Source organism: Phacochoerus africanus, chromosome 8 (genome assembly GCF_016906955.1).
Source record: "Phacochoerus africanus isolate WHEZ1 chromosome 8, ROS_Pafr_v1, whole genome shotgun sequence".
Lineage (NCBI taxonomy): Eukaryota > Metazoa > Chordata > Mammalia > Artiodactyla > Suidae > Phacochoerus > Phacochoerus africanus.
In genome coordinates, this window is record NC_062551.1 from 158,622,135 (window position 1) to 158,646,033 (window position 23,899).

Consider the following 23,899-nt stretch of genomic DNA (forward strand, 5'->3'; position numbering starts at 1 on the left):
AGAGGCTGGTGTTAGGATTAAATGTGCTAATACCAGTAGAGTGAACCTAGAACAGCCCATGGTGCACAATTAATGCTTAACGCTGGCGATGGCTGGCCTTGTTAGGTATTTATTATTATTTATTATTGCTAATTATCATCTTGCTTTTAATTTGTCTGGAATGCAGTGGAGGTGAAAATCAAACCAACCAACCAAACGTTCCTCTCCTTTCTCCTACCGGTTCCTGGTTCCCTCCCCCATTTAAGAGGAGCACTTGGCTTTGAGGTCGGAACCCCCAACCACGTGGCCTGCTCTAATTTCCCAGGCTCTAATCTGCTCCTGGCTCCTAATGATGCAGCTGGTAATAGGATTGTGACTTCCCTCTGGGGCAGCCACGCAAGCCATGGCTGTGGGGCTGGCAACTGGTGCTCAGTGACCCTGACTACCCGCCGGCTGAGGAGCCAGAGCCCCCAGCCAGGACCCTGTGCCCGGCTGGCCTCCCGTGCAGGGAATGGTGCTGTGCCCCGGGCCAGCAGGCTGGGCTCGCCATGGTGCTGGGTGCCATCCTGGCACGAGGTTGGGATGTGTGCCGGCGGAACGGGCTGCTCATCCTGTCTGTGCTATCTGTCACCGTGGGCTGCCTCCTCGGCTTCTTCCTGAGGACCCGGCACCTCTCACCGCAGGTCAGCCATGTGGGCATCACACGTCCCCATCTCAGAGTGCTGGGTGGGCCTGGGAGACTGGGGGTCACATTCCCACTCTGTGGCTCCCTGATGACACGACAGTGGGGGATCGCTTTGCCTCTCTGAGTCCCAGTTTTCTCCTCTGTAAAGGGGGTGTGATAAATGCACTGCAGGGCTAGAGTGAGAGGGGAAGTGGTACAAGCTGGCATCTCCAGGTGAGCGAGAAGCAAGGATACCTCATTAGACTAACCACCAGCTTAGACCTGTCGGGGAGGGAAGATTGGGTCTGTAAGCTTGCAAAGCAGGCATCAGAGAACACCTCCTAAAGAAGCTCATGGACAGAGAGCCAGAGAGGATGTTCCAGACAAAGGCAAGAGCAGGAGCAAGGCAGAGGAGCAGGAAAGAGTTGCAGGGTGTTGGAGCAAGCTGTACATGGCAGCTGGAATGTATGCTGGGAGGCAGGGGCTGGAGGACAGGGGCCGTCAGGCCTCTGGACCCCCTCACCAAGCACAGATTGGGGGCAGCCACAGCAAGCTTTGAGCAGGGCCATGACGTGGTCAGACCTGAGCTTGGCGACATCCTCTGGGGCCGAGTGCAAGATGGGGTAGTGGTGGGACAGGCAGGGGGCCAAGGGTGGGGCGAGATATGACAGGGATGAATGGAGCACACATGAGAGCTGTTTCTAAAAGAGGAAGCTTCGGGATGGGGCAGCTGATCCGGTGTGGGGTTGAGGAACAGAGAGGCAAGGCAGGCCCCCAGAGTTCTGGCCTGTGTAACTGCAAGCGGGAAGAAGCCTTGCCTGGGGAAGGGCCTTTTCTCATGTAGCACCCATCTCTTAAATGAGAGGGAAGGACACACATAGGGCTGAAGGGAAAATTATCCTGACACTTGTTCAAGGGGGAGGAGGACTTTATTCAAGACTATGGCAACAGGAGAGAGAGACCAGGCTCGACTCCGAATATGATGGTGACAGCTGGGATCTACAGCCAATGAGCATAGCGAGGGGTTCAATGGATAGAAAATTACTAAGAGGAGACCTTGAGGGTAGGGTAGGGGGATTCCTGCTAAACCCACTTACCAGGATCTTGGTTGAAGGCAGAGTTGGGGGAGGCTCACGAAATTGACGAACAGGGGTTTTGCTACAAATGGGTGTAGCAAGACAAAGACAAGGCCCAAGGATGAGTTAGTTGAAAAGAGGGCTCAGAATAGACCATCTAGAGCTTGGTCGAGGCGAGAGGTTTTGTCACGGGGCTCCTGGAAGATTCCCTATTTTATCAAATTCCTCTTCCTACAATTCAGTGACATCCAACATAATCTCTCTAACTGGGCCTCAAGGCATCCGATTACATCTTCCATTAAAAGGAAAAGACCCTTCTCTGAGAATGGAGCCCACTATTGCTACAGTAACGCCGTTGAGCTGCTGTCAGTTATTTAGGGAGGCGCGTGGACTCTGGAGGCAGAGGAACCCTGAACTTTGAGGCGACGAGTGTGGCCAAAGGCAAAATTCAATCTTTCTTTCAGCACTCGGTTTCCTTTTCTGTAAAACGGAGGGGCTGGGACTCCACGTCTGCTAGAGCTGCTGTTAAGAAGTAAACAAGGACTCATCAGTGCCAGGGTACAGTGGGTGTTACCGCATTCCGCCATCCAAGTCCTACCTACACCAAGCCCCTCAGCTATTCCATATCTCACAAAAATTCTTCCAAACCTGCCCACATCTGAAATAAGACGCTCTTTCCACACTCCCCCCATGCTCATTCCTCCGCTGGAACCCAGCTGCTGGCAGTCTTGCTTCAGAATCACTTGTTAAAAATCTATTTCTCCCATCAGACTCCAATTTGATTATCCCGTCGGCTTTCTTGAACCAAAATGTGAGCCTTGCTCAGGGTCACAAGAGAACCCTCAACAAATGGTTGGATTAAACCGGCAAAGGCACAACAAATCTACAAGCCACTTTCCTTGATTTTCCTCAGCAGCTAAGATATATCTCTTCCAGGAAGATTATTTTGTGAAAACAAATTGGAATGCCTGTTATTAAAAGCCAGACTCATCTGGGGCCTCCTCTGCCGAGGCTGCCTTCCCCATCTGCTTGGAAATGCGAATGTGTTCCGGTTTGGGTTAACCTGCCAGATAAATTGAAGGAAAGATGTGGAGTCTTAGAACAATTATTTGGCAGGAATTGGCTTTCTCAGCATCTTACTTTGAAATCCAGGAATTGTTTGTTTGATCTCTGCCTGTGACTCAGAAACCAAACCCTTGTTATTTTGTAAGCTGATGCAACAGGCAAAAATCCTACACAATATGCAAAATGGTAGACTGTCCTACTTGTGAAAAGAGCTTACACCATCACAGGATTTATCTCTGGAAATGAATATCTCATTTAAAAATATAGATCATTTTTGAGAGTTTCAGTTAAACGATGATGGATTTGCAATAGCACCCATTTTCTTTTCCTTCCTGGGATACCACTACAATTATAGTAACAGAATTTTATTTATTTATTTTTTTGCTGTTCAGGGCAACACCTGCAGCATATGGAGGTTCCCAGGCTAGGGGTCAAATTGGAGCTACAGTGGCCAGCCTATGCCACAGCAACAGCCACACAGGATCTGAGCCGCGTCTGCGACCTACACCACAGCTCATGGCAACACTGGATCCTCAACCCATTGAGCAAGGCCAGGGATTGAACCTGCAACCTCATGGTTCCTAGTTGGGTTCGTTTCTGCTGCGCCACAATGGAAACTCCTAGAATTTTTTTTTTTTTTAAGCATAAACTGCCAAGAACAAATTCAATAGACAAAGAGACAAAACTGGAGAAAAGAAGTCAAGGAATGACAAAAAAATCAGGCCAGATGGGAAGTGGATAGAGCTGAGTGATCTCGCTTAGTAGAACACAAGAAGCTGCATGAAGTCTCGTGTCTGCAGAAGCAGATACCACTTGAGTTTGTCTGGGAGAACTCCAGAAGCGCTCTGGACTTGAAAGCGCAAAATGCTGCAGGAGGCAGGGGTCGAGCATGCGGGGGAAATCAGAACCTTGGGTTAGAATTTTGTGACTAGAGCAGTTAGACCCCTAGGTCTCTTCCAGTAATCAGGGGACTCCTCCTCCACCATCTCTATCCCCCTGCCTGTCCCAACAACCGGAGCAGCTTGACCGAGGGCTATGAGGCCCCCCCGGGGTGTGCTGGGGCAGGGGAGGTGGTGAGGCACGTGCTTCAAGCGAATTCACGGACACCTGCATCCTGAGTGTGGGATCCCCTTAAGGCTGCCGTCAGCTGGGCTTAGGCACAGCGCCCCCCTCACCCAGCCAGAGGTAGGACTTCTCTTGCTGAAGCCTCAGAAAGAAGATCCCCAGATTCTGCTGAGGAGAATCCTCCCCATCCCACCCTCCCCCCCGCAACCCAGTGAAAAAGCCCGATCTTCCCGCCTTAAGCCTTCCTTCAGGAGCCTTCAGTTGACAGGTTTCCCCTCATGCACACAGAGGTTGAGGGCCTCGCACTTACACACAAGCAGAAGCCAAAGTCAAAGCTGCGAATGCGGAAGACAGGGACCAAGCAGACAGGACAGTGGGTCTCTAATGGAGCAGGGGCAATGCAGGGAGTAGAAGAAACCCCTTAAACTCTTAAAAAAATACTTCAGTTCTCCAGAGATGTGAGAAAACACATAGGGACTGTAAAACAGAACAGGATGAAAAAAGAAGAAACAACCCAAGAACAAGAAAGCAATTTCGGAAATTAAACGTAGAGGAGCCAAGATAAAAATGTCAGTAGCTGAGATAAAGTGACCCAAATCCTGCAGAAAGGAAAACCAAAAGAAATGTAAGTAGAAAAAGGAACTATAAGAAAACGAAAACGTCCAACATCGAACCCACTAATAAGAGCTTTAAAGAGAGCTTCCAGAAAAATTTCACAGAGAAAAACAGGAATGTTTCTCAGACGTGAAAGGCATGCATAGCACTAAGAATTTTTTACAAAGGAAGGAAATCTCCTACCACGATACATCACCATGAAAATTACAGAAAACTGGAGATAAACAGATGACCCTTGAGTGGTTCTGAGGGCATAAAGCTCATCTAATGTAAAGACGAGGGAGTGAGAATGGCTCCAAGCACTGAAAGCAATGCTAGAATCTAGAAGTCAAAGAGGATATGGTTTTGAAATAGGGAGGGGACTTTCTTTTATACTAAGGATCTCATTTATGGCCCACCTATTATTAGACGTAAATAGCATAAAGGCATTTTTACTGTGGAAAACTCAGAAGTTTCTCTCCCATTCACCCTTACGAGGAGGTGACCAAAGGAGATGTTCCAGCAAAACAAGAAGGTAAACCAAGTAGGCAAGGGGTCCAGGAAAGAAAGGATCCCACACAGGAGAACATCCCATAATAACAGCAAAGATGAGACCTGTGACAACCTCTGGGCCTAAAGAACAATCTGCCCAACCTGGACAGAAGGATGGGGAGCTCCCGGAATGAGGTCCCATGGGTCTCAAAAGGGACCTATGTGTTTGAATACATAGAAAATACTATTGTCAGGCCCTCAGGCATTTGGAAGAGATTAATGAGTGGTTCACAGAGAAGGAAGTAAGTGAAAAATCAGTCAGTTATTACCTTTAGGGGAAAAAATGAAAGGAGATATGGCCGGCTCAACAGTGAACAATATTTTGTGATCAAAACATTATAAACTTTGACAATGAATTTAACCAAAATTGATATAACAGTGAAACGATAGGAGATAAAAGGGAAAAGGAACAAAGCCCTCATTTGTTGTGGCAGGAAAGTTAATAGATGTCAAAAAGGCATATCCAGGAATAGCGTAATAACCACATTATTTACAAATAGCCAAACTACGGGAAACGGCTAGAGGAGCTGAGAATGGTCACTGCTGGAGGCATGGACTGGAGGATATAAATGGGTGAGGAATGACCACCTTTTTATCACGATAGTGATATCTAAATTAAAGAATATACACGTGGATTAAAATAAATTAAAAAGACATAGGATGGGTAGTGTGTGTGTGTGTGTCTTTTTAGGGCTGCACCCACGGCATATCGAGGTTCCGAGGCTAGGGGTCGAATCAGAACTGTAGCCCCCGGCCTATGCCACAGCATCGTGGAGTCTGAGCTGCATCTATGACTTACACCAAAGCTCACAGCTGGTACCCTTACCCACTGAGCAAGGCCAGGGATCGAACCTGCGTCTTCATGGATGCTAGTCAGATTTGTTTCCACTGAGCCACTATGGGAACTCCAGGATGGGTACCTTTTTTTTTTTTTTTTGGTCTTTTTAGGGCCACACGCGCTGCATATGGAGGTTCTCAGGCTAGGGGTTGAATTGGAGCTACAGCTGCCGGCCTACGCCAGAGCCACAGCAACGCCAGATCCGAGTCACGTCTGTGACCTACTCCACAGCTCATGGCAACTCCGGATCCTTAACCCACTGAGCAAGGCCAGGGACCAAACCTGCAACCTCACGGATACTAGTTGGATTCGTTTCCACTGTGCCATGACGGGAATTTCAGGGTCTATTTTTTAAGGTAGATTCTCTGGTGCATTGAAAATGAGGACTAGGAGGCCTGACTTCTGGTCCTGCCCTGTTGCTAGGTCACTCTGGGCAAGCACCTCCCTCTCCTGGCCAAGCTTCCTCATCTATAAAATGAGTCAGCTGAACCTTAAGATCTTTAAAACCCCTTCTCAGCACCAACATTCTATAATTTGGGGCTTTTCAAAGCATCACACCAGTAACCAAGGGTTATGTTTGGCTTTGGTTTTAAAAAATAGTTACAAGTACAAAAATTCAAATCAGATGGTGCTTGTAAGCCCATGTACCGGCCTCACCCACAAGCTTACTTCCTGAGGAAAGCAGACTCAAGCTAATGTCAGAAACAACAAAATTGAATTAAAAAAATTTAAAAACATCACATTCCGTTAAATTTGAATTTCAGATAAACAACAAATCATTTTTGGCTTTAAGATCAAATATTTGTTGTTTCCCTGAAATTCAAACGTAACTGGGCTTAGGGATCCCTTCCTCTTCAGCGGGCAGCTTCTAGTCTTGGGACCTGTTACTCTGGAGACAGATGATTGGGCAAGGACTTGGTGCTCTAATCTAAGGGCCCCCTGGATAGGCTGGAACCAGCAGCCTATGAGGAAGCTGGAGGCAAGAGCTCTGCCCAGTAAGGGCTCTTTAATATACAGAGTGGGGTCTCACCAAGCCAATCCCATTCTCGCTCTCATTTAGCATTTTAAATGGAAGCCACGCTTCAAGGGGCTGATAAGAATCTAGGAAAGTCGGGGGGAGGGCACTAAAGAGACGACCCGGTACAGAAGTAGAAGTTGACTTAAGAATCCCCTGGCCTGTTTATGTGTCAGTCTCTTCATAGAGTAAACTGACAACTTCTCTGGTGCTGAACCTGTGCCTAATTCATTCTTGGGTACCCAGTTTGATGCCTGGCACAGTATGGGGTAAATGAATGTGTGAATGCTACAGCGCCTTGCCCTCTCGCCACTTGTCATCTATTACATGAGACAGACTTACAGCACAGCTAGGCGGGTGAATGGTGCAGAGGTGGGGGAGAGCGGTTATTTACTGGGATTGATGCCCGTTTACTCTCGTCCAGGCCCTCTGCCAAGTGCTTTACGTGCATCTTCTCATTTAAGCCTCCCAATGGCAATACGGAGTGGTGATTACCCTCGTGTTATAGATGAGGAAAAACTCAGAGAAGTTGAGTAGCTTGCTTAAGGCCACACAGCTATTAGAGGGGGCCAAGATTAGATCCCAAGTCTGCTTGGCTCCCAAGCCAGTGCTTTCTGCATGGACTCTGCTGTCCATGTGCCAGACAGGAGCATGCAGCTGAAATGGTGCTGTGAAGATTGGAAAGAAACTGGGACGTCTGGGCTGCCTGCTCTAACCCCAGCCCTTGCTGTGTTTTCAGGAAATTAGTTATTTCCAGTTTCCTGGAGAGCTCCTGATGAGGATGTTGAAGATGCTGATCCTACCCCTGGTGGTCTCCAGGTGAGAGGCGAGTGTTTGGCGGGAGGTCTGGGGCAGGGGGTTGGAGGAGCAGACTCTATACAGAGTCTCTAGGTGCCCTGCTCCTGCTGTGTGTGGCTGGACTGCAGGCTCTGGGTGGTGTGATTGTGGGGGTTTATGGGTAATAGGCAGTGTCATAGGCTGCTGGAGCCTGAGTTGTTCAGTGGCATCCGTTATTTCAGTCCCATTCCATGAACATTTTAGTGACTTGAGCAAGTGATTTAGAGTCCTAGGATGTGACCTGACTCCAGGGTAGCTCGGGGCCAGGGCATTCAGGGATGGCTCCCAGGGAGGGGCTCTTTGGGGTGGATGCAGCGGGGTGTGGGGAAAAGATGACCTTGGGGACACTCATGGGGTGATATCCTGGCCTGGCTGTCTGCTGTACCGCCCTTGGACAGGTTATCAGACTTCTCTGTGCCTCAGTCTTCTCATCTGTAAAATGAGAATAACAACACCTACCCGGGGCCATCTATTTGCATGAGCTAAATGTTCGGGGGCTGATCACAGGGTGGGAGGTGAGCCGAGGGGATGTGAGGTTGGAGGGTGTGTCCTTGCTCAATCATGAACGACCTTGAATGCCAAGCTAGAGAAGTCAGTCTTTACCCATTAGGGTGAGGCCACAGGAAACACTTGGAGACCACCGGGGTCCTACCACTGACCTGCTGGTGGCCTTGAGCCAGCCCCTGCCCCTCTCTAGGTCTCAGAGTTTCCAGCTATGTATCAAGTTGGTGGCTCCAGACAATGCCTGAGAGCCCTTTGCCCTCACCTCCCAGGACTTCTCTACAGGGAGTGAGGTGGACAAGCCCCTGAGTCCTGGGGGAGGGAGTGGGCTCCGTCCCCTGGGGCAGGGTCCTCAGTCTCCCCAGTTGACCTGCTGCCAGGAATGAGCCAGCCCTTCTCCCCTTTGCCCCTGGGGGTGGAGATAATGCTGCCCCGGCCCTGGAGGCCTGGTGATGGTACTTTCTGCTGCACACAGAAGAGCTCAGTTCAGCTTCGTGCCCAGCATTTGGGTCTCTCAGGACTCAGCCTTCAAGGCTCTGCTGAAAGGCCACCTCCCCCCGGAAGACTTCCCTGACGCCTCAACCAACTCTGGTCATTGTCTCCTCTTCATGCACCTTTCGCGTCATTCTCAGAGTCAGGGAATCTGTCAAGGTCATGCCAGTAGCCTCCCCATTGCTAAACCCAAAGGACACTCTGAGTTCCTAATTGATGGGACCTTTCTGCAGCAGTCGACACACTTGATACAGCAGTTGGCCACTCTTTCCTTCTAGAAACACTCCGCCCTATGGCCTGATGTCTCCGGCTTTGTCTGCTCTCTGTCCCTCCATCCTAGCACCTCTCCCTCTATGCAACCTCTACGGCGGCGCTGTCTCAGGCCTTTTCTCATCTGTCCTCGCGGCTTTAATATGCCACCACCAGCCCCAGCACCTCCAAAAACAGATCTCGCTGAGCACATACTCAAATCGCCGCAGGATGTTTCACAGGATTTCGATTTAGCGTAGCCAGCTTGAGATTTTACCCCACAAACCAGTTCCTTCCGTTTTCTGCTTGTGAGTGGCAGCTCCATCTGCCCATTATCCAAGCCTCCTTGTTTCTCCTCTTTCCCCAGCAGCTGGTCCATCAGCAACTCCAGCTGATTCTTCCCTGCCCCCGAGAGCCCAGCATCATGCCCGCCAACCTCACTGGTCTCCTGGCTTTGGTGCCCCTCTCATCTGTTCTCCACCTGGTGGCCAGAATGATTCCATGAAAAGCCAACTGGGCCATGCTCTTCATTCACCTTAAACATTTCAGTGGGACCCATGGCCTTTTTTTTTTTTTTCCCCTTCTTTTTTCACCACCTTGTGGCATATGGCGTTCCCGAGCCAGGGATCAGATCCAAGCCAAAGTTGTGACCTATGTCACAGGTGGGGCACAGGGAAGGAACCTGCATCCCAGTGCTCCAGAGATGCCACGGATACCGACGCACCACAATGCAAACCCCTCCTGTGGAATTTAGAACAAACCCTCACATCCTTAACCTGACCTGTAGGAGGCCCTGCAGGATCCTCCCCACCTGTGCCCCATCTGATCTCATGCCTCACTCACTCCTAGTTCCCTGACCCCTCAGTTTCCTAAGCAGACCAAACCCCCTCCAGTCTCAGGGTCTCCGCATAGGCTGCTCCTTCTGCCTGGAACACGCTTCCCCAACACTTTATATGTCTTTCCCTTCCTCTTCCTTTCTATCTTAATTTCCACGCGACCTCCTCAGAAAGGCTGTCCCCCAGTCCCCCTTCGCCCCTGCCTCCACTCTCCCCACCACGTGCTCTCCTTTTGCCAGCACAGCTCTTGCTCTGTGTTGCTATTCTGTTCGTATTCAGTTGTCAACTTGTTTCTCTATCTCCCACTGGACCATAAACTCTGTGCGGGCAGAGACAATATTCTGTGGAGGTTCCACTCTGGACTTTGCCAAATGCCTGGCACATAGTAGGTGCTTATTAATAACCTGCGCAGTGAATTAATGAGGTCAGCGATCATGCGCTGTGCCTTTTGGGTACCAGGCACTGAAGATACAGGGATGAATGAGGGTCTGTCCCTGATTAGCTCACAGGCTGTGAGGGAGGCTGATGAGAAAAGAGACAATTACACAACAACCAAGTTAAATGTGTAGATGGAGGAAGGACGGGCGTTTTTGTTGCTGTTTCCTCCCCCGCACCCCCAGTTTTACAGCAATATTGTTAGGCATCCTGACCATCCTTTGTTGCTGACTTTACACACTGCCTGGGCATTGCCTCTCACTCAAAACGGAAACACCTCAAAGGCAGAAGCCCTTGCATGGACCCTGGAGTCAGACAGACCTGGGTGCCCATCCTGCCATTTCCTAGCTGTGTGATCTCGGGCAAGTTATTTAACTTAAAAAAAAAAATCATGGACTCAGAGTCAGAGGCTTGGGTCGTAGACCTGCTTCCACTGCAAGTCATCGTGTGACCTTGGGGAAAGCGCTCTCACCCTGGGCCTCCGTTTGCCCCGCTTCCCCAGTGACTTTGGGGCCACCCAGCTCTCGGAGTCCTGGCTTTCAAAGGCCTGGTCTCTTGCCACTAGACTCAAGTGCTTTCTCTTGGCTGGAATTGGAATGTGGTATTAACTTGAGAAAAGCCAGTGTGTATTCATATGTTTCATATGTTTATTATACAGTTTGGGCTGCTGCAGAGCAACCGTGTCACTGAAAAATGGAAGTGCTTTAAAACTTTCCTACTAAGGGAGAAGTAAACCTTCTTGGGGGAAAATAACACATTTCCCAGCCCCCAGCCACTCGGTCCCTGAGCCCTCAGTCCTTTACCTTCACCTGGTCTGTAACCCATCCATCCATCATCCACCCATGCACCCACCCATTCTTCCTTCCTTCCTTCCATTGCCCACAGTCTCCCGAGCTCTTGCTCCTGGCCACCCCAGGGCCAGGCATTCCTCTGCTTAAGAAACATCCACTCTGGTGTGAAGGTTACTCAGAACAGAGCCAAATCACCAAAGATGCTTTGAAAAATCTTATGTCAGCCCTCATGCCATGTTTACTGAACCAGAACTGCCAAAAGGCCCAAACAGTAAAATAGCCACAAGTGTTCTAATGGTTTAAAAAAGAACCCCTGATGTCTTGGGATCATGCCTTCTGGCTGGATGGCTAAAGAGCCTGGCATGAGGATGGCTGCTTTTCAGTCTCAGGGCCCCAAGCCACCACCCCAGGAGACAGAGCTTTTCTGTGGTGTGATTGCTCCGGGGCAGTAGGAGGACACACATCAAAGCACGTTTGTTTCAGTTCCAATAACTTGCAAGTCTGGGCCTCAAAGCCTGGCACCCATGACTAAATACTCCCACCTCTTTCTCAGAAGAACCTGCCTCCCTTCCCGATGCCAAGCCCTTGACATTAGGCCGGTCACCACTTTAATCCCTAAACATGCCACGGACCACCCTAGCTCACCTGCCCCCTCTTCTCCCCTTAGTTAAGTCCTACTCTGTGGTCAAAACCTAGATCAGGTTTCTTCTGTGACGTCCTCCCAGATTTTCATTTATTGATAACTCCTGATGCCCTCTCTCCATTCCTGATACTGCTTGTAACCCTGGCTGTACTCACTGTTGTTGGTTAAATGAATTTGCACTCATGGCTGGCCTATCACATGATGGGATAGAAATACCATTTTCTATATCGATAGAAAGAAATTTCTATGTCAAATAGATATAGATTTGTATCTATACAAATGTAGAAATAAATTAGCATTCATATCTGGACCAGCCCCTCATGCTGCTTCCAAGGGGTAGGTCCAGTTGCCAGGACCCCTCTGTGGAGAAGAGCCATGTGCATTGCTGTGTTTTGACATGAGATCTGGGAGGGGGGTCTGTTCATTTCCCCCTTGTCATTCACACTCACCTCTACCTGGTGGTCAGTGTGAGAGATTTTTGCAGAAGACAGGAATTGAGTAGCTAAGCAAAGAGAGGGGATGAGATGGACAGCGGTACGGGCGGTAATGGTGCAGTTGACACAAGGGGAGAGAAGTCCCTACGCCTGCCTTGGAGGGTCTCACCGCCAACAGGGAAACAGCCACAGAGATATTTTGTTCCAGAGAATGGAACCGGGGGCGGGGGGGGGGGGGGGGGGGGGGGGGCGGGGCGGGAGGTGGCTCATGGCCTGGGGTCGAGCCCAGCTCTGTCACTCTTCCCTCCGTCTGGCATCTTCCAGCTCAGGGGCCTCTTTTCTCTGTCCGCACCTTCATTCCCTCTACCCCTCTTCCAAGACCAGCCAGAAATCCTGCCTTCCTTGTCTTTGAAGGGCCTCCAGGAGTTCCTGTTGCAGCGCAGTGGTTAACAAATCCAACTAGGAACCATGAGGTTGTGGGTTCAATCCCTGGCCTCGCTCAGTGGGTTACGGATCCGGCGTTGCCGTGAGCGGTGGTGTAGGTCGCAGATGCGGCTTGGATCCCGCATTGCTGTGGCTGTGGTGTAGGCTGGCGGCTATAGCTCTGATTAGACCCTTAGCCTGGGAACCTCCATATGCCGCAGGAACGGCCCTAGAAGAGGCAAAAAGAGTAAAAATAATAATAATAATAATAAATAAATAAAAGGCACCTCCTCCTGCCCTAAACCTGGAGTGGGGTGGGGTGGAGGTGCTGCTCAGCTTCTGGTCCAAAGTGGCTCATCAAGGAATTCCTTCTGAACAAAGACAACTCCCTTACTATAATAGCAATTCTGAAGAATATGATTCGTCTCTTTCTCAGGGATATCACAGGGTCTGCTACATAGTAGGTGCCTAAGAAATGCTTATTAAATGAACAAAGAGCAGTGGAAGGGAAGCTGAGGAAGAACTCAGGGAAGTTTCATGACCAACATTTGAACTGACCTTTGGAGCCTGGTTAGTTGTCTTCTGTTGCTGTTGTTGTCTTTTTAGGGCCACACCTGCGACATTTGGAGGTTCCCAGGTGAGGGGTTGAATCGGAGCTGTAGATGCAGGCCTGCACCACAGCCACAGCAATACCAGATCCGAGCCGTGTCTGCAACCTACACCACAGTTCACGGCAACGCCAGATCCTTAACCCACTGAATGGGGCCAAGATTGAACCCACATCCTCATGGATGCTAGTCGGGTTCTTAACACACTGAGCCATGATGGGAGCTCCTGGTTAGTTGTCTTTTTAAAATGTTTTGGGAGTTCCCACTGTGGTGCAGTGGGTTAAGAATCAGACTGCAATGGCTCAGGTCAAGTCACAGCTTTGATCCCTGGCCGTGCACAATGGGTTAAAGGACCCAGTGTTGCCACAGCTGTGGCGTAGGTCACGGCTGGGGCTGGGATTCAGTCCCTGGCCTGAGACCTTCCATAGGCCATGGATGCAGCCATAATATAAATAAAATTTTTTTAAATGTTTTGTACTTTAAAAAGTTATATAAGCATATTACATTGTGGATAACAAAATCCTCCTATCATTCCACAACCCTAATTCTACCCCTGTTTTGTTTGTTTGTTTGTTTGTTTGTTTTTCCTGTAAATGTACTTATCATTCTCAGTAGTGAAATCATCAGACCCAGGGTGTGTCCCTGGCTGACTGGTCCTCTGATGCTGGCAAGAGGCGACTAAATAAACCAAATGACAATTTAGTCTCAGAGATAAATAAAATTGCCAAGGGGGACAGAGGCCAGAGCCTTTCTTCCTGTAGGCTCGTCACTTGGGCAACCCACCGGCTAAATCTGTTTGCTGGCAGGACAGTTTATTTATTGGTATAACCGGGGGGTGGGTGGGTGTCCAGGTTTGCCATTTTCAGTTAATTTCTGTGGCCGCACATGGTGGAGTCCCATCCTGTGTATGTTTAACTTCAGTGAATTCAATGACCTATAGGCTACAAAAACGAGAAAATAATTTAAAGGAGACGGGCGGCCTTCCCCATTCAAAGAGCTATGCCCAGGGTGAATGTATCATGGGAGAGCTGGTTGGCCTCACACTAAGCCCGTCTCAGCTCCCAGGTACCTCTCAGTGGGAGCATCTTCCTGCAGCGGGGGTGATTCTAAGCCAGGAAGATGAGGGTTGTTCTGTGTGCTGCTTCTGCTGGGGATCACCTAAAGAGACAGCAACCCATTCCAAACCTGGGAGGAAGGCTGTCTTGAATGGAATGAAATGAAACGAACCTTTACCTTTAGGGACCGCTTAAGGGATCTTCGGAGGCAAATTTAATTGCACTTGGTTTTTATCTACTGACTTGAAACTGAATAGGCTGAATATGGTCCTACTATGCTGTACAAGCAGAAAGCCCGGTGTCTTCCTCTTGAGGCCTGCGCCCCCTTGGCCAAGGGCAGCTTAGAAGTGGGTAAAGAGAGAACGGAACATCTGATCTTGCCATTAGCTCTATTGTTCTGGTTCCTTCCACATGGTGTCGCTGTTGAACATGGGTCCTGCATGGTTTGGTTCAAGCAAATGTAAGGCAAGAAGGGGCTCAAGCCACAGGGATGCTCTGCTCTGGCTCTTAGATCGCACAAAGTGCTCCATCATTACTCCTTAGAGCAGCCTCAGTCATGCTCTGAGCTTCGCTCCCTGGGGTTGAGCCCCGAGTCCATTTTCCTTCCAAGTGGGTTAGCCCTGGGGGTCTTTCATGCTGCCAGACCTCGGTCAATGGGCATCCTGGTATACCCTGGTCCTGACCTCAAATTGCAGGGCACTGGGGTTGGGGGTGTTGGTCTCTTTCCTCTTGGAAAGCCCCTGAACCTCTCATGCAAATTGGTGCCGCCTTCATCGGCAGATGTTAAGGTCTCAAGGAGGGGCACGTCCATCAGACTTCAAGTCTCTCCCCCTCCCCGGACAAGGCATGCCTTCTTGTAAGCATTTGCCATTTGAAATGTTCTTCTAAAAACAAAATCAACTGCAAGGGGACTTGTTTCTACCTTCGAACATGAAAGCCTCAAATGAAATTTAGAAAACATTCCACGGGCATGGGGACTTGTAGTCTGGTGATGAAGACCTGCCACACACCACAATGTCCTTGAAATAGGGCCCCCTCTCCCATGGGTGGTGCTTGGGTGATGCTGAGTGGTCTGCCATGCCCAGCTCTCTTCTCCATGCTCCACTGCTGACTGGTTCCATGCATAAATATGCCTTCTTTCATTAGGGAAGTCAAGCCTTTGGAGCCCAAGAGCCTTCCGTTCCCATTTTCTCCCTGTAATACCACCTGTTGCCCCGCCGATCCCTTTTGTTTTTAATTTATAGTTTAACCCAAAGGGTATTGTCAACTCTCTCTTCCTTTAATTTCTTGGAGGATACCTGTTACTTCTGCAAAAATATGTCTGCCTCTTATTTTTCTTTCATTCAACATGCTGCCATAATAATGTCCATGCCACACCCTCGTCTTTGGAATCCCATTTCACTCTCCCACTCAGAGGCCGGAGCAGAGTTTGCAAAGCCCTTTTCCTTTCACTGGGCACTTAGGATGCTGCTGTGTACCTTGCTGGGGCATCACTATGCCCCGGGATTCTAGACTTACATCAACCTCTGTTATTTATCACACTCTTCACCTCCGCCATAAAATAGACACAATGTCATCTGCAGATTTACAAGGAAGTTCCCAGCAGGTGCTGTGGGTGGCGGGCGGCGGCGGGGGGAGGAGTTTGGGCCCCATTGAGGCTGGAGTTTGCTTCTAACACTGGGAAGTCCGCTGAGCCTTGTTTTCACACATCTCCAGACAAGAGCGACGCAAGGAACCAGGGTTGGGTCAACCCGGCATCTGGATCCAGCTAGGGCCTCCAAGTCTCTACTAGCTTTTTGCCAAACCCTCCTCTCCCCTCATTCTTCAATTTCTTAAATCAGGCATCATTGAAGGAAAACTGAATCCATGTGTGTGTGATTCACTGATGCTGAACATGGCAGAATGTTTCGTAAGCGCCACATCCTAGCAGAGAAATCCAAGGGCCTGTGTGGGTTCATGTGAGGTGTGCATCTTTATGTGTGTATGGCGTGCGTGTGGTGTGTACATGCATGTGTGTTGCTTTCCTTTCTATGGTAAGAATTTCTCTTAGGTTTTTCTTAAAATCAGGAAGTCATGTTTGGCCAAAGAAACCCAACACTCCTTTCTCCCCCTTCCCGAGGAACTCTAGTTTGGCAGAAAACTCCCAAACACCCACGTTCTACTTACTGGAGATGGTCCTGGGCCAAGCAGCCATCGAAGTCTGGTTTGGGAGCCAGTGCGCAGGGGGCAGCTGCCCCGGGCGTCCCAGGAGAGATGGAGGGTGGGAGGGAAGGGCAGCCTGTGCTTCTGGACTCCACCCTGCACGCCGTGGGGGCAACTGTTCTTAGCAGCGCTCTGCTGACCTCTCTGATGAGAGCCCTGGGACTGCTCTTCGGCCCTCTTGCCCAGTCAGCTGATCGCCTTACTCATCAGGAGGCGAAATGTGGCCCAGCTGTGGGCTGCGGGTGGGGTCAGACCCTTAGCCTGTGACTCCGAAAAAGCTCCCGTCGCAAACTCCGATGCTTGCCCCCTTCAGTTAGAGAATCCCTACTCACCCTTCAAGGGTCCCATTCAGCAGTCACCTCCTCTGGGAAGCCCACCCTGATTCCCAGGCTGGGCTAGACCCTGCTTCTGGCCTCTCTCAATCACAGCCGTGCCTCAGGGTTTTGAGGTGTTTAGCCCTCAGTCTCTCTACCCTCTGGAGGACCACAAAGCCACCTCTTTCATTTCTGGGTCCCCACAGCACGCAGAGCAAGTGTGCAACCTGGGGCCCTGGGGAACCTATCGGAGTCTGGGGAGGTGGGTGGGATCTTGAGAAAGAAGCTCCTGCTCCCCTTCCCTGCAGAGGCCCACTGTGCAGAGGGGCTCTCATTCAGCCAGGGGAGAGCTCGTGGGAGTGGACCTGGCCGGAGCCTTTGGGGAGTAGACCCAGCTGCTCCACTGGTGGAGGGAGTGGGTGCAGGGGACCTGTGTTCCCACAGACTCTGGGTGGGCTCTTTCCCTCCCTCTGGACCGGGGCTCCTCACCATGGCATGGTGGCACTGGTCATAACCAGCCGGGACCATGATGGGCACACCCCAGGGAAGTCATCCTCAGGTTGGGGGCTACCGCCTGCAAGCGTCGAGCAGAGGAATGGTCCTCCGTGGGAACACTGGCCCCCTCCCACGCGACATTCTTTGCCTCCCAGGAAAGAAAGGGGTAGGGCTTCCGCTCATGTGGACTGGAAACTGGCTTGGGCATGCAGCCTTCCCGGGGGAAGGTGGTTGAGATCGGTCAGTGGTTGGACGTGAGCTCGTGGAGGGCTGCAGCTGCAGCTGTGACTCCTCCAGCTTTTGCTTGTGACCAGGATCAAGCCTGTTTCTGGCACGTTGCCAGCCATCCCTGTCCCGTGCCCGGGGCCTGGGAAGGAGGGACCTGCAGGGGGCAGTGGGGAAGTCAGGGGTGCAGCGACCCCACCAGGTCCACGCCTGTCTCTGTGCTGCCCCCAAGCCTCCCTCCTCCCACCCTGAGCCAGCACCGCCCCCACTCCCTGCCGTGGAATCCAAAGGGGAACCAAGGAGGTTTGATCTGTGGGGCTGCAGAGCGAGAGCTGGGCCCAGGGTGGGCATTCTCTTCCCGGAGGCAGAGCTCATGCTCATGAGCCCGCCTAGCGCCCCGTGGTGGGGAGTTCTCGGTCCTTGGAGGTGTGCAGAGGTAGTAGAGCAATTTCTGCCCTTGGGAGGGGGGTGCTGGGACCAGATGACCCAGACTTTGGCCAAGGGAGAGTCTGGGCATCCTGCCTCAGGTCTTAGGAGGAGCTGGCTCGAGGGTGCGGGTACGGAAGGAACATCTGGGAAGCGTGATTCGGCGCTAACGTGGCACTTGCTGTCAGCTGCTGGGCCTGTCATCTGCTCCGGGAAGGAAGAAGGCTTTGACACTTGGAAGGTCTGATGGACTCCCAAGGACCCCAGACACCTCCCTGCAGCTGCATCCCGGGGGCCAGCCTGGGGGCGCCTCCCCACTAGGTCAGCTGAGGCCGGAGGCCCAGGACGTGGCTCCTTCCTGTCCCTCATAGCCCAGGGCCAGGATGTCGTGACTATGGATGTCATCATTGCTAGTAGGCCAGGGTGCAAAGCTACTTCCCCACTCTGTGACTTTAGCAAGTTTTTTGCACACCTCCAGGGACGGGGAGTTCACTACTTTTCAAAGTGGGCCCTTCCAGGGCAGGGCAGCTGTTTGGTAGAAACTTATCCCTAGATCTGCTTCCTGTAGCTTTCCCTGTCAATCCGTGTCCCCCAGGTTGGCCCTGCTGCGCTCCACAGCCCCTCCCCCCCTGCCGGCATCACTGTCACCTGCCACCGACCCCTGCTGCCCTCTCTGCGACACACACCTCCCTCCCCTGCCCCTTTCCCAGTGGTCTCAGCCTCCTCCTCAACAAGCCCTCCAGGCTTCTAGCCCACAGGCTGAGGCCCCCCCCGCCCCCCAGCCCTTTGGCGGCCCCATTCCCCAGTGACTCACCACACTGGCAGCAAACAAACCCCCAAAGTCCCCCTCCCACGTGCTGCCACTGAGGCTCAGCCCCCCTCGACCCCCGAGCTTGGGCTCTCTGAGCTGGTAAAGCCACGCTCGGCCTCACGCGTGTCCATTTCATCCTCACCGTGTCCGTCAGAACCAGCCTGTGGTCTGCTTAGTCCCAGCTCCCTCATCCAACACATTAGCCGTTCCTCCCAGCTTCCTGCCCTCCACAAATCTGATCCACATGCTGCCAGCGGCCTTGGCCAAGCCATTGACAAAAATGCCCAGGAAGGAGAGAGCTGAAGGCGGAGCCCCAAAGGACACCTCCAGAGACCCTCTCAGGTTCTCGGCCCTCAGAAGAGGGCCCTGCCTTGCCATAATCATTCCCCAAAGCTCCCAAAAGACTGGTGCCAACGGTCTCGATGTCACATGGACACTCAGTGCCAAGGGCACTTCCCTAAACCTGGCCAGGGGACCAGGCCTGGTGCAGGTGACTTGTTCTCCTGAAACCCGCAGTGATGCTCGTGGCAGTCAGAGCCCACAGATCACTCCTTTTCAGTCTAGGCTCGGGCTCCACCTGACCTAACATCACACCCCCCAGCCAACCTGTGCCCAGGTGAGGCCAGGCCCTGGGAGCTGAGGTCCTGGAACTAAGCCAGAGTCAGCCCTTCTCTGGAGGAGCGCACTGTCTGCTGGGACAGGTGGCCACAGAATCGACGTGACCTCTCAGAGCGAACGCTAAGGACTGGAACATATTGAAGACTTGCCATGTCGCAGGCGCTCTTTCAAACCTAGATTAACCCTCACAATCAACCATCAGTATCCCTATTTTATCCTCCAGAGGAAACAGGTGCACAGAGGCTCAGGCGCTGGCCCAAGGCTCCCAGCTAGTGAGGGGTGCCTGCGGGAGCATACGGGTGCTGCCTGGCCCAGCCTGGGGGCCCAGGGAAGCCTTCAGCGGGTGGAGGTGCATGAGTGGAGACTGGAGAGGTGGGGTAGCAGCAGCTGGAGAGGAAAGCAGGGAGGGCAGGGGCAAGGAGACCGGGTTCCTTCAGGGTCCACTGCTTCACTCAGCCTGCCAGGGGCCAGGGCTGGGCTGGGCCGTGGGGATTCAGGGATAAGCGTGCACACAGATCACCCTGTTCCAAATCGGGATGCGCAGGGTACCCTGGGGAGGTGCGTGAGGTGGCCGTATCAGGGAAGGCTTCCTGGAGGAAGCGATGTCTACGCTGACCTCAGAAAGGGCAAGTGGAAATGGGTGGGGTTGGGGAGGTGGATGGGGGGTGGATCCAAGATACCAGGTTAAAGGAACAACCGGTGTGCAGGTGGTTCAAGGAGCAGCAGGGAGAACAGGGTGGCTGGAGCCGTGCCATTGCGCGGAAAGCAAGTGACCCAAGGCCACGAAGGAGTCTGGCCCATTCCTGAGGGTGAAGGGGAGCCACCAAGGACTTCAAACAGGGAGGGGCCCCCTAGTGGGCTGAGCAGCCTTGCTGCCCTCCACAGTCAAGGGTTCAGGCAGCAGTGGGTGCCTCCCCGGGTCATATGGGGTCACAGTCCTCACCTTGGGGGTTGGTGTGAGAACCAGGTGAGGGTCAGTAAACAGCTTTTCTTGCCCATCCTGCCCCGCCCCCGAGGAGCCCAGCAGCTGCTGGCCCCCTTCCCCGACCCTGCAAGGGGAGCAATCACCAGATTGAAATAGGCTGCGCCATGGAGCCCAGCTGGCTCCTCAATCACATCAAGCTCTTGAATCACAATCCGGGGACCCTGGCAGGGGCCAGACAGCTTAGGAGGGCATCCCAGACCTACGGGCTTCCTGAGGCTCTTCCCCAGGATGCAGGGGGCTTCCAGGAGTGCTCATCCTGGCGGGATCTCTCACTTAATCTGGAAGCCTCAATCTAGCATCCCGACAGGTGGCCATCAGGGCCCCACTTGATACTTCCAAAGATGGGGAGCTCACCACCACAAACCTAAGAGCTGTAGCCATGGGGCAGGTCATGAGCACCAAGTGTTGAACTGAAGAGGCGTTGTGTGGACTGAATCACATTAAAATCATGGTTCGTTAATGGCGTTCCTGTTGTGGCGCACGGAAATGAATCTGACTACTGTCCATGAGGACGCAGGTTCGATCCCTGGCCTCGCTCAGTGGGTTAAGGATCTGACATAGCCGTGAGCTATGGTGTAGGTCACAGACATAGCTCGGATCCTGCATGGCTGTGGCTGTGGTGTAGGCCGGCAGCTACAGCTCCAATTTGACTCCTAGGCAGGGAACCTCCATATGCCGCAGCTATGGCCCTAAAAAGACTAAATACATACATACGGGTTAGTTAAAACCAGGAGATTTTTTTCTTCCACAGGAATTAAACCAGGTCTGTACCATGGAGAGTCACTGTGGGAGAGGGGAAAGCCCATGAGGCTGAATCTGAAACCCCTGCTCCCGTCTTAACCCTGCAACCCACCAACTGAGCAGTGTGGCCATTATCTTCACCCCTGAGCTTTATCTTCCTTACCTGTAACTCAAACTGTGCAGCTCCACGAGGCAATCACTAGTTATAAGTGACCCCTACACCCTTGAAATGTGGCGACTGCAACGGAGGAACTGAACTTCTTGTTTTTAATTAATTTCAATTCAAATGTTAAAACCAGAGGCCGTTTTTCTGAGCATTTTTATACGGATGACCCATTGAAATGATATTTTGGATGCACTAGGTTAAATAAAGTATTAGTAAAGTTAGTTTCACCAAAAATGAACCTCACCGGTTTCTTTTGACTTCTGTTGCCGTGCCAACCAGAAAAGTTAACGTTACAGCTGTGGCTCACATTCTCATTCAATAGGGCAGCGCTGAGGATCGAATAAGGTGGAAGCTGGAGTTCCTGCTGTGGCGCAGTGGGTTAACTATCTGGCTTGTCTCTGCGGAGCATTGCCAGGTCGACCCTCGGCCCAGCGCCGGCGGGTTAAGGATTTGGTGTTGCCGCAGCTGTAGCACATGTTGCAACTGTGGCTTGGATTTGATCCCTGGCTCAGGAACTCCATGTGCTGCAGGTGTGGCCAAAAACAGGAACCAAAACAAAACAAATAAGATAGAAGTTCACCTTTGGGGGACAGTTAAGCCGGAGCCAAATTATGGGTTCTGGGCTGCTGGTACTTGAGGGGCTGTGTTTTTCTTCATACAAATAAGCCAAGCTCGTTCTAGAAATAAGCAAGAATGTGGAACACTTAAAACAAAATTACCAGAGTTTCCATCGTGGTTCAGTGGTTAACGAACCCAACGAGTATTCCTGAGGACTTGAGTTCGATGCCTGGCCTTGCTCAGTGGGTTAAGGATCCGGCATTGCCATGAGCTGTGGTGTAGGTTGCAGATGCGGCTCGGATCCCGGGTTGCTGTGGCTGTGGTGTAGGCTGGTGGCTACAGCTCCAATTTGACCCCTAGCCTGGCAACCTCCATATGCCACAGTGCAGCCCTAAAAAGACAAAAAAACAAAGTAAATAAATAAAACAAAATTACCCATAACCCCACCACCCAAAGACAGCCACGTTGAAACTTTTTCTAGTTGTTTAGCTGTGCAGGTCCATGCGACATGATGCTCCCTGCAGAACCCTCCCACCCCGCCCCAAACCCCGGCTTGTAGTTTCTCCGAAAGATCCCTTTAACAGCTTTGCCCCAAAGTCTGGAGCCCCATTAGCCAAATGGCAGGACCTTGAACTTCCTTTCCTGTTCTTTGAGCTCTGGGAGTAGCTGCTGTCTCCCATGGAGTCCAGGCCCTCTCCACACTTAGCTCCCGTCCTCCTCGGCCTCTGCCATCACCCGCAATCATGCTGGCACGGCTGGCACCAGTCTGGAGAGGTCTGCCTCTGTCAGCTGTTGCCAGGGGTCCCCTTCCCCCACCCCACCACCCAGGGCTCCCACGTCTGCTGCTCACCTCTCAGCCAGTAGGAAAAGGCTTTCCACTTTGGGGACAGGGAGCAAGGTTCCAGAGTAGATGCGGGGTCCCAGTGATGGAACTCTGTCTGGTTTATCCACGGGCCTCTCCATGCCACAGCTCCTGTGCCACGTGACCTAACCCTCCCTGCAGAGCCCCCCCCACCCCACTCCCCGGCTCTATCCAGAACCCACACTCCTGCCCTTACCACGTCCAGGCTGTCCCTGAGTTGGCACCGCCCCCATATTAGACCTCTTCTTCCTCGAGGTGGCCTTCTCAGGGGCCCTTTGCCCCTTCCTGAGATCTGATTTCCACCTGCACCCCTCTCCTGCACCATCTGTCAAGCACCTCTGAGGTCATCTGGACACAAACCTACGGGGGGGTCTGTGTCACTGTGGCTCCAGGGCTGCAAACCATCTGTGCCTTGGTTTCTCCACTTAAATAGGAACATCTTGCCAGTGACGCATCCCTTCTTTTTTGCTGAGTATTTAACTGCAATATGTCTCTTTTTTTTAATTTTTTTACTTTTTTTTTAGGGCCACATCTGAGGCATATGGAGGTCCCCAGGCTAGAGGTCAAATTGGAGCTGTTGCTGCCGGCCTACAGCACAGCCACAGCAATGCCAGATCCGAGCCGCGTCTTTGACCTGCACCACAGCTCACGGCAACGCTGGATCCTTAACCCACTGAGCAGGGCCAGGGATCGAACCTGCAACCTCGTGGTTCCTAGTCGGATTCGTCAACCAGTGAGCCACGACGGGAACTCCTATGCTGTAACTTTTCGTCTAATCTACGTTGATGTTTTCAATTGGTGCCAGGTTTTTCCTCTGCATCTACCATTTCAGTGACCTCCCTGTGTGTTTTGTTTATTTTGATATTCTGAGATCCTAAGGAATGCTAAGTTCTTCCTTCTCAGACATCAAAAAATTCTGCTACGTGGGTTGTGTTGGACCCCACTCTGCCCTGGATGCCCCCCGGCCTGGCTCGCAGGGCCGCATTCCGCCCCTGAGCTCAGTCTATCTTTGCTGCCCCACATGTGACTGAACCTCAAACATGACCTGACTCCGACCTCATTAAACAGCACAATGTCCCCTCACTTTCCAGCCTCTCAGCCTCCCTGCCGGCTTCTGGTGCCCCACTGCCTAGCACAGCTGCCCCTTCCAAATCCTCCTCATCATTCGAGACCCAACCCAAATGCCCCCTCCTCCAGGTAGCCCTCCCTGATTCTCCTGACTAGAAGCCATCCCTCACTCCTCTGAATAAAAAGAGCATGGCCTTGTCCCCTGTCTTGGGGTACTGATGCATCTGCCCTCTCCACGGCTTACTTGAGTCCACTGCTGTCCTGTGGGCTTTGTCT

The 23,899-nt window shown here is 51.9% G+C and overlaps 1 protein-coding gene across 1 annotated transcript in view; it reads left to right on the forward strand.

The window, feature by feature from the left end:
• The first annotated feature begins 311 nt into the window (after positions 1 to 311).
• Positions 312 to 23,899, forward strand: part of SLC1A7 (solute carrier family 1 member 7) — a 47,741-nt gene continuing 24,153 nt past the window's right edge. The window contains 2 exon segments of the mRNA XM_047791508.1: positions 312 to 662; positions 7,588 to 7,667. Coding sequence (XP_047647464.1) covers positions 528 to 662; positions 7,588 to 7,667 — 215 coding nt within the window. The 5' untranslated portion in view covers positions 312 to 527.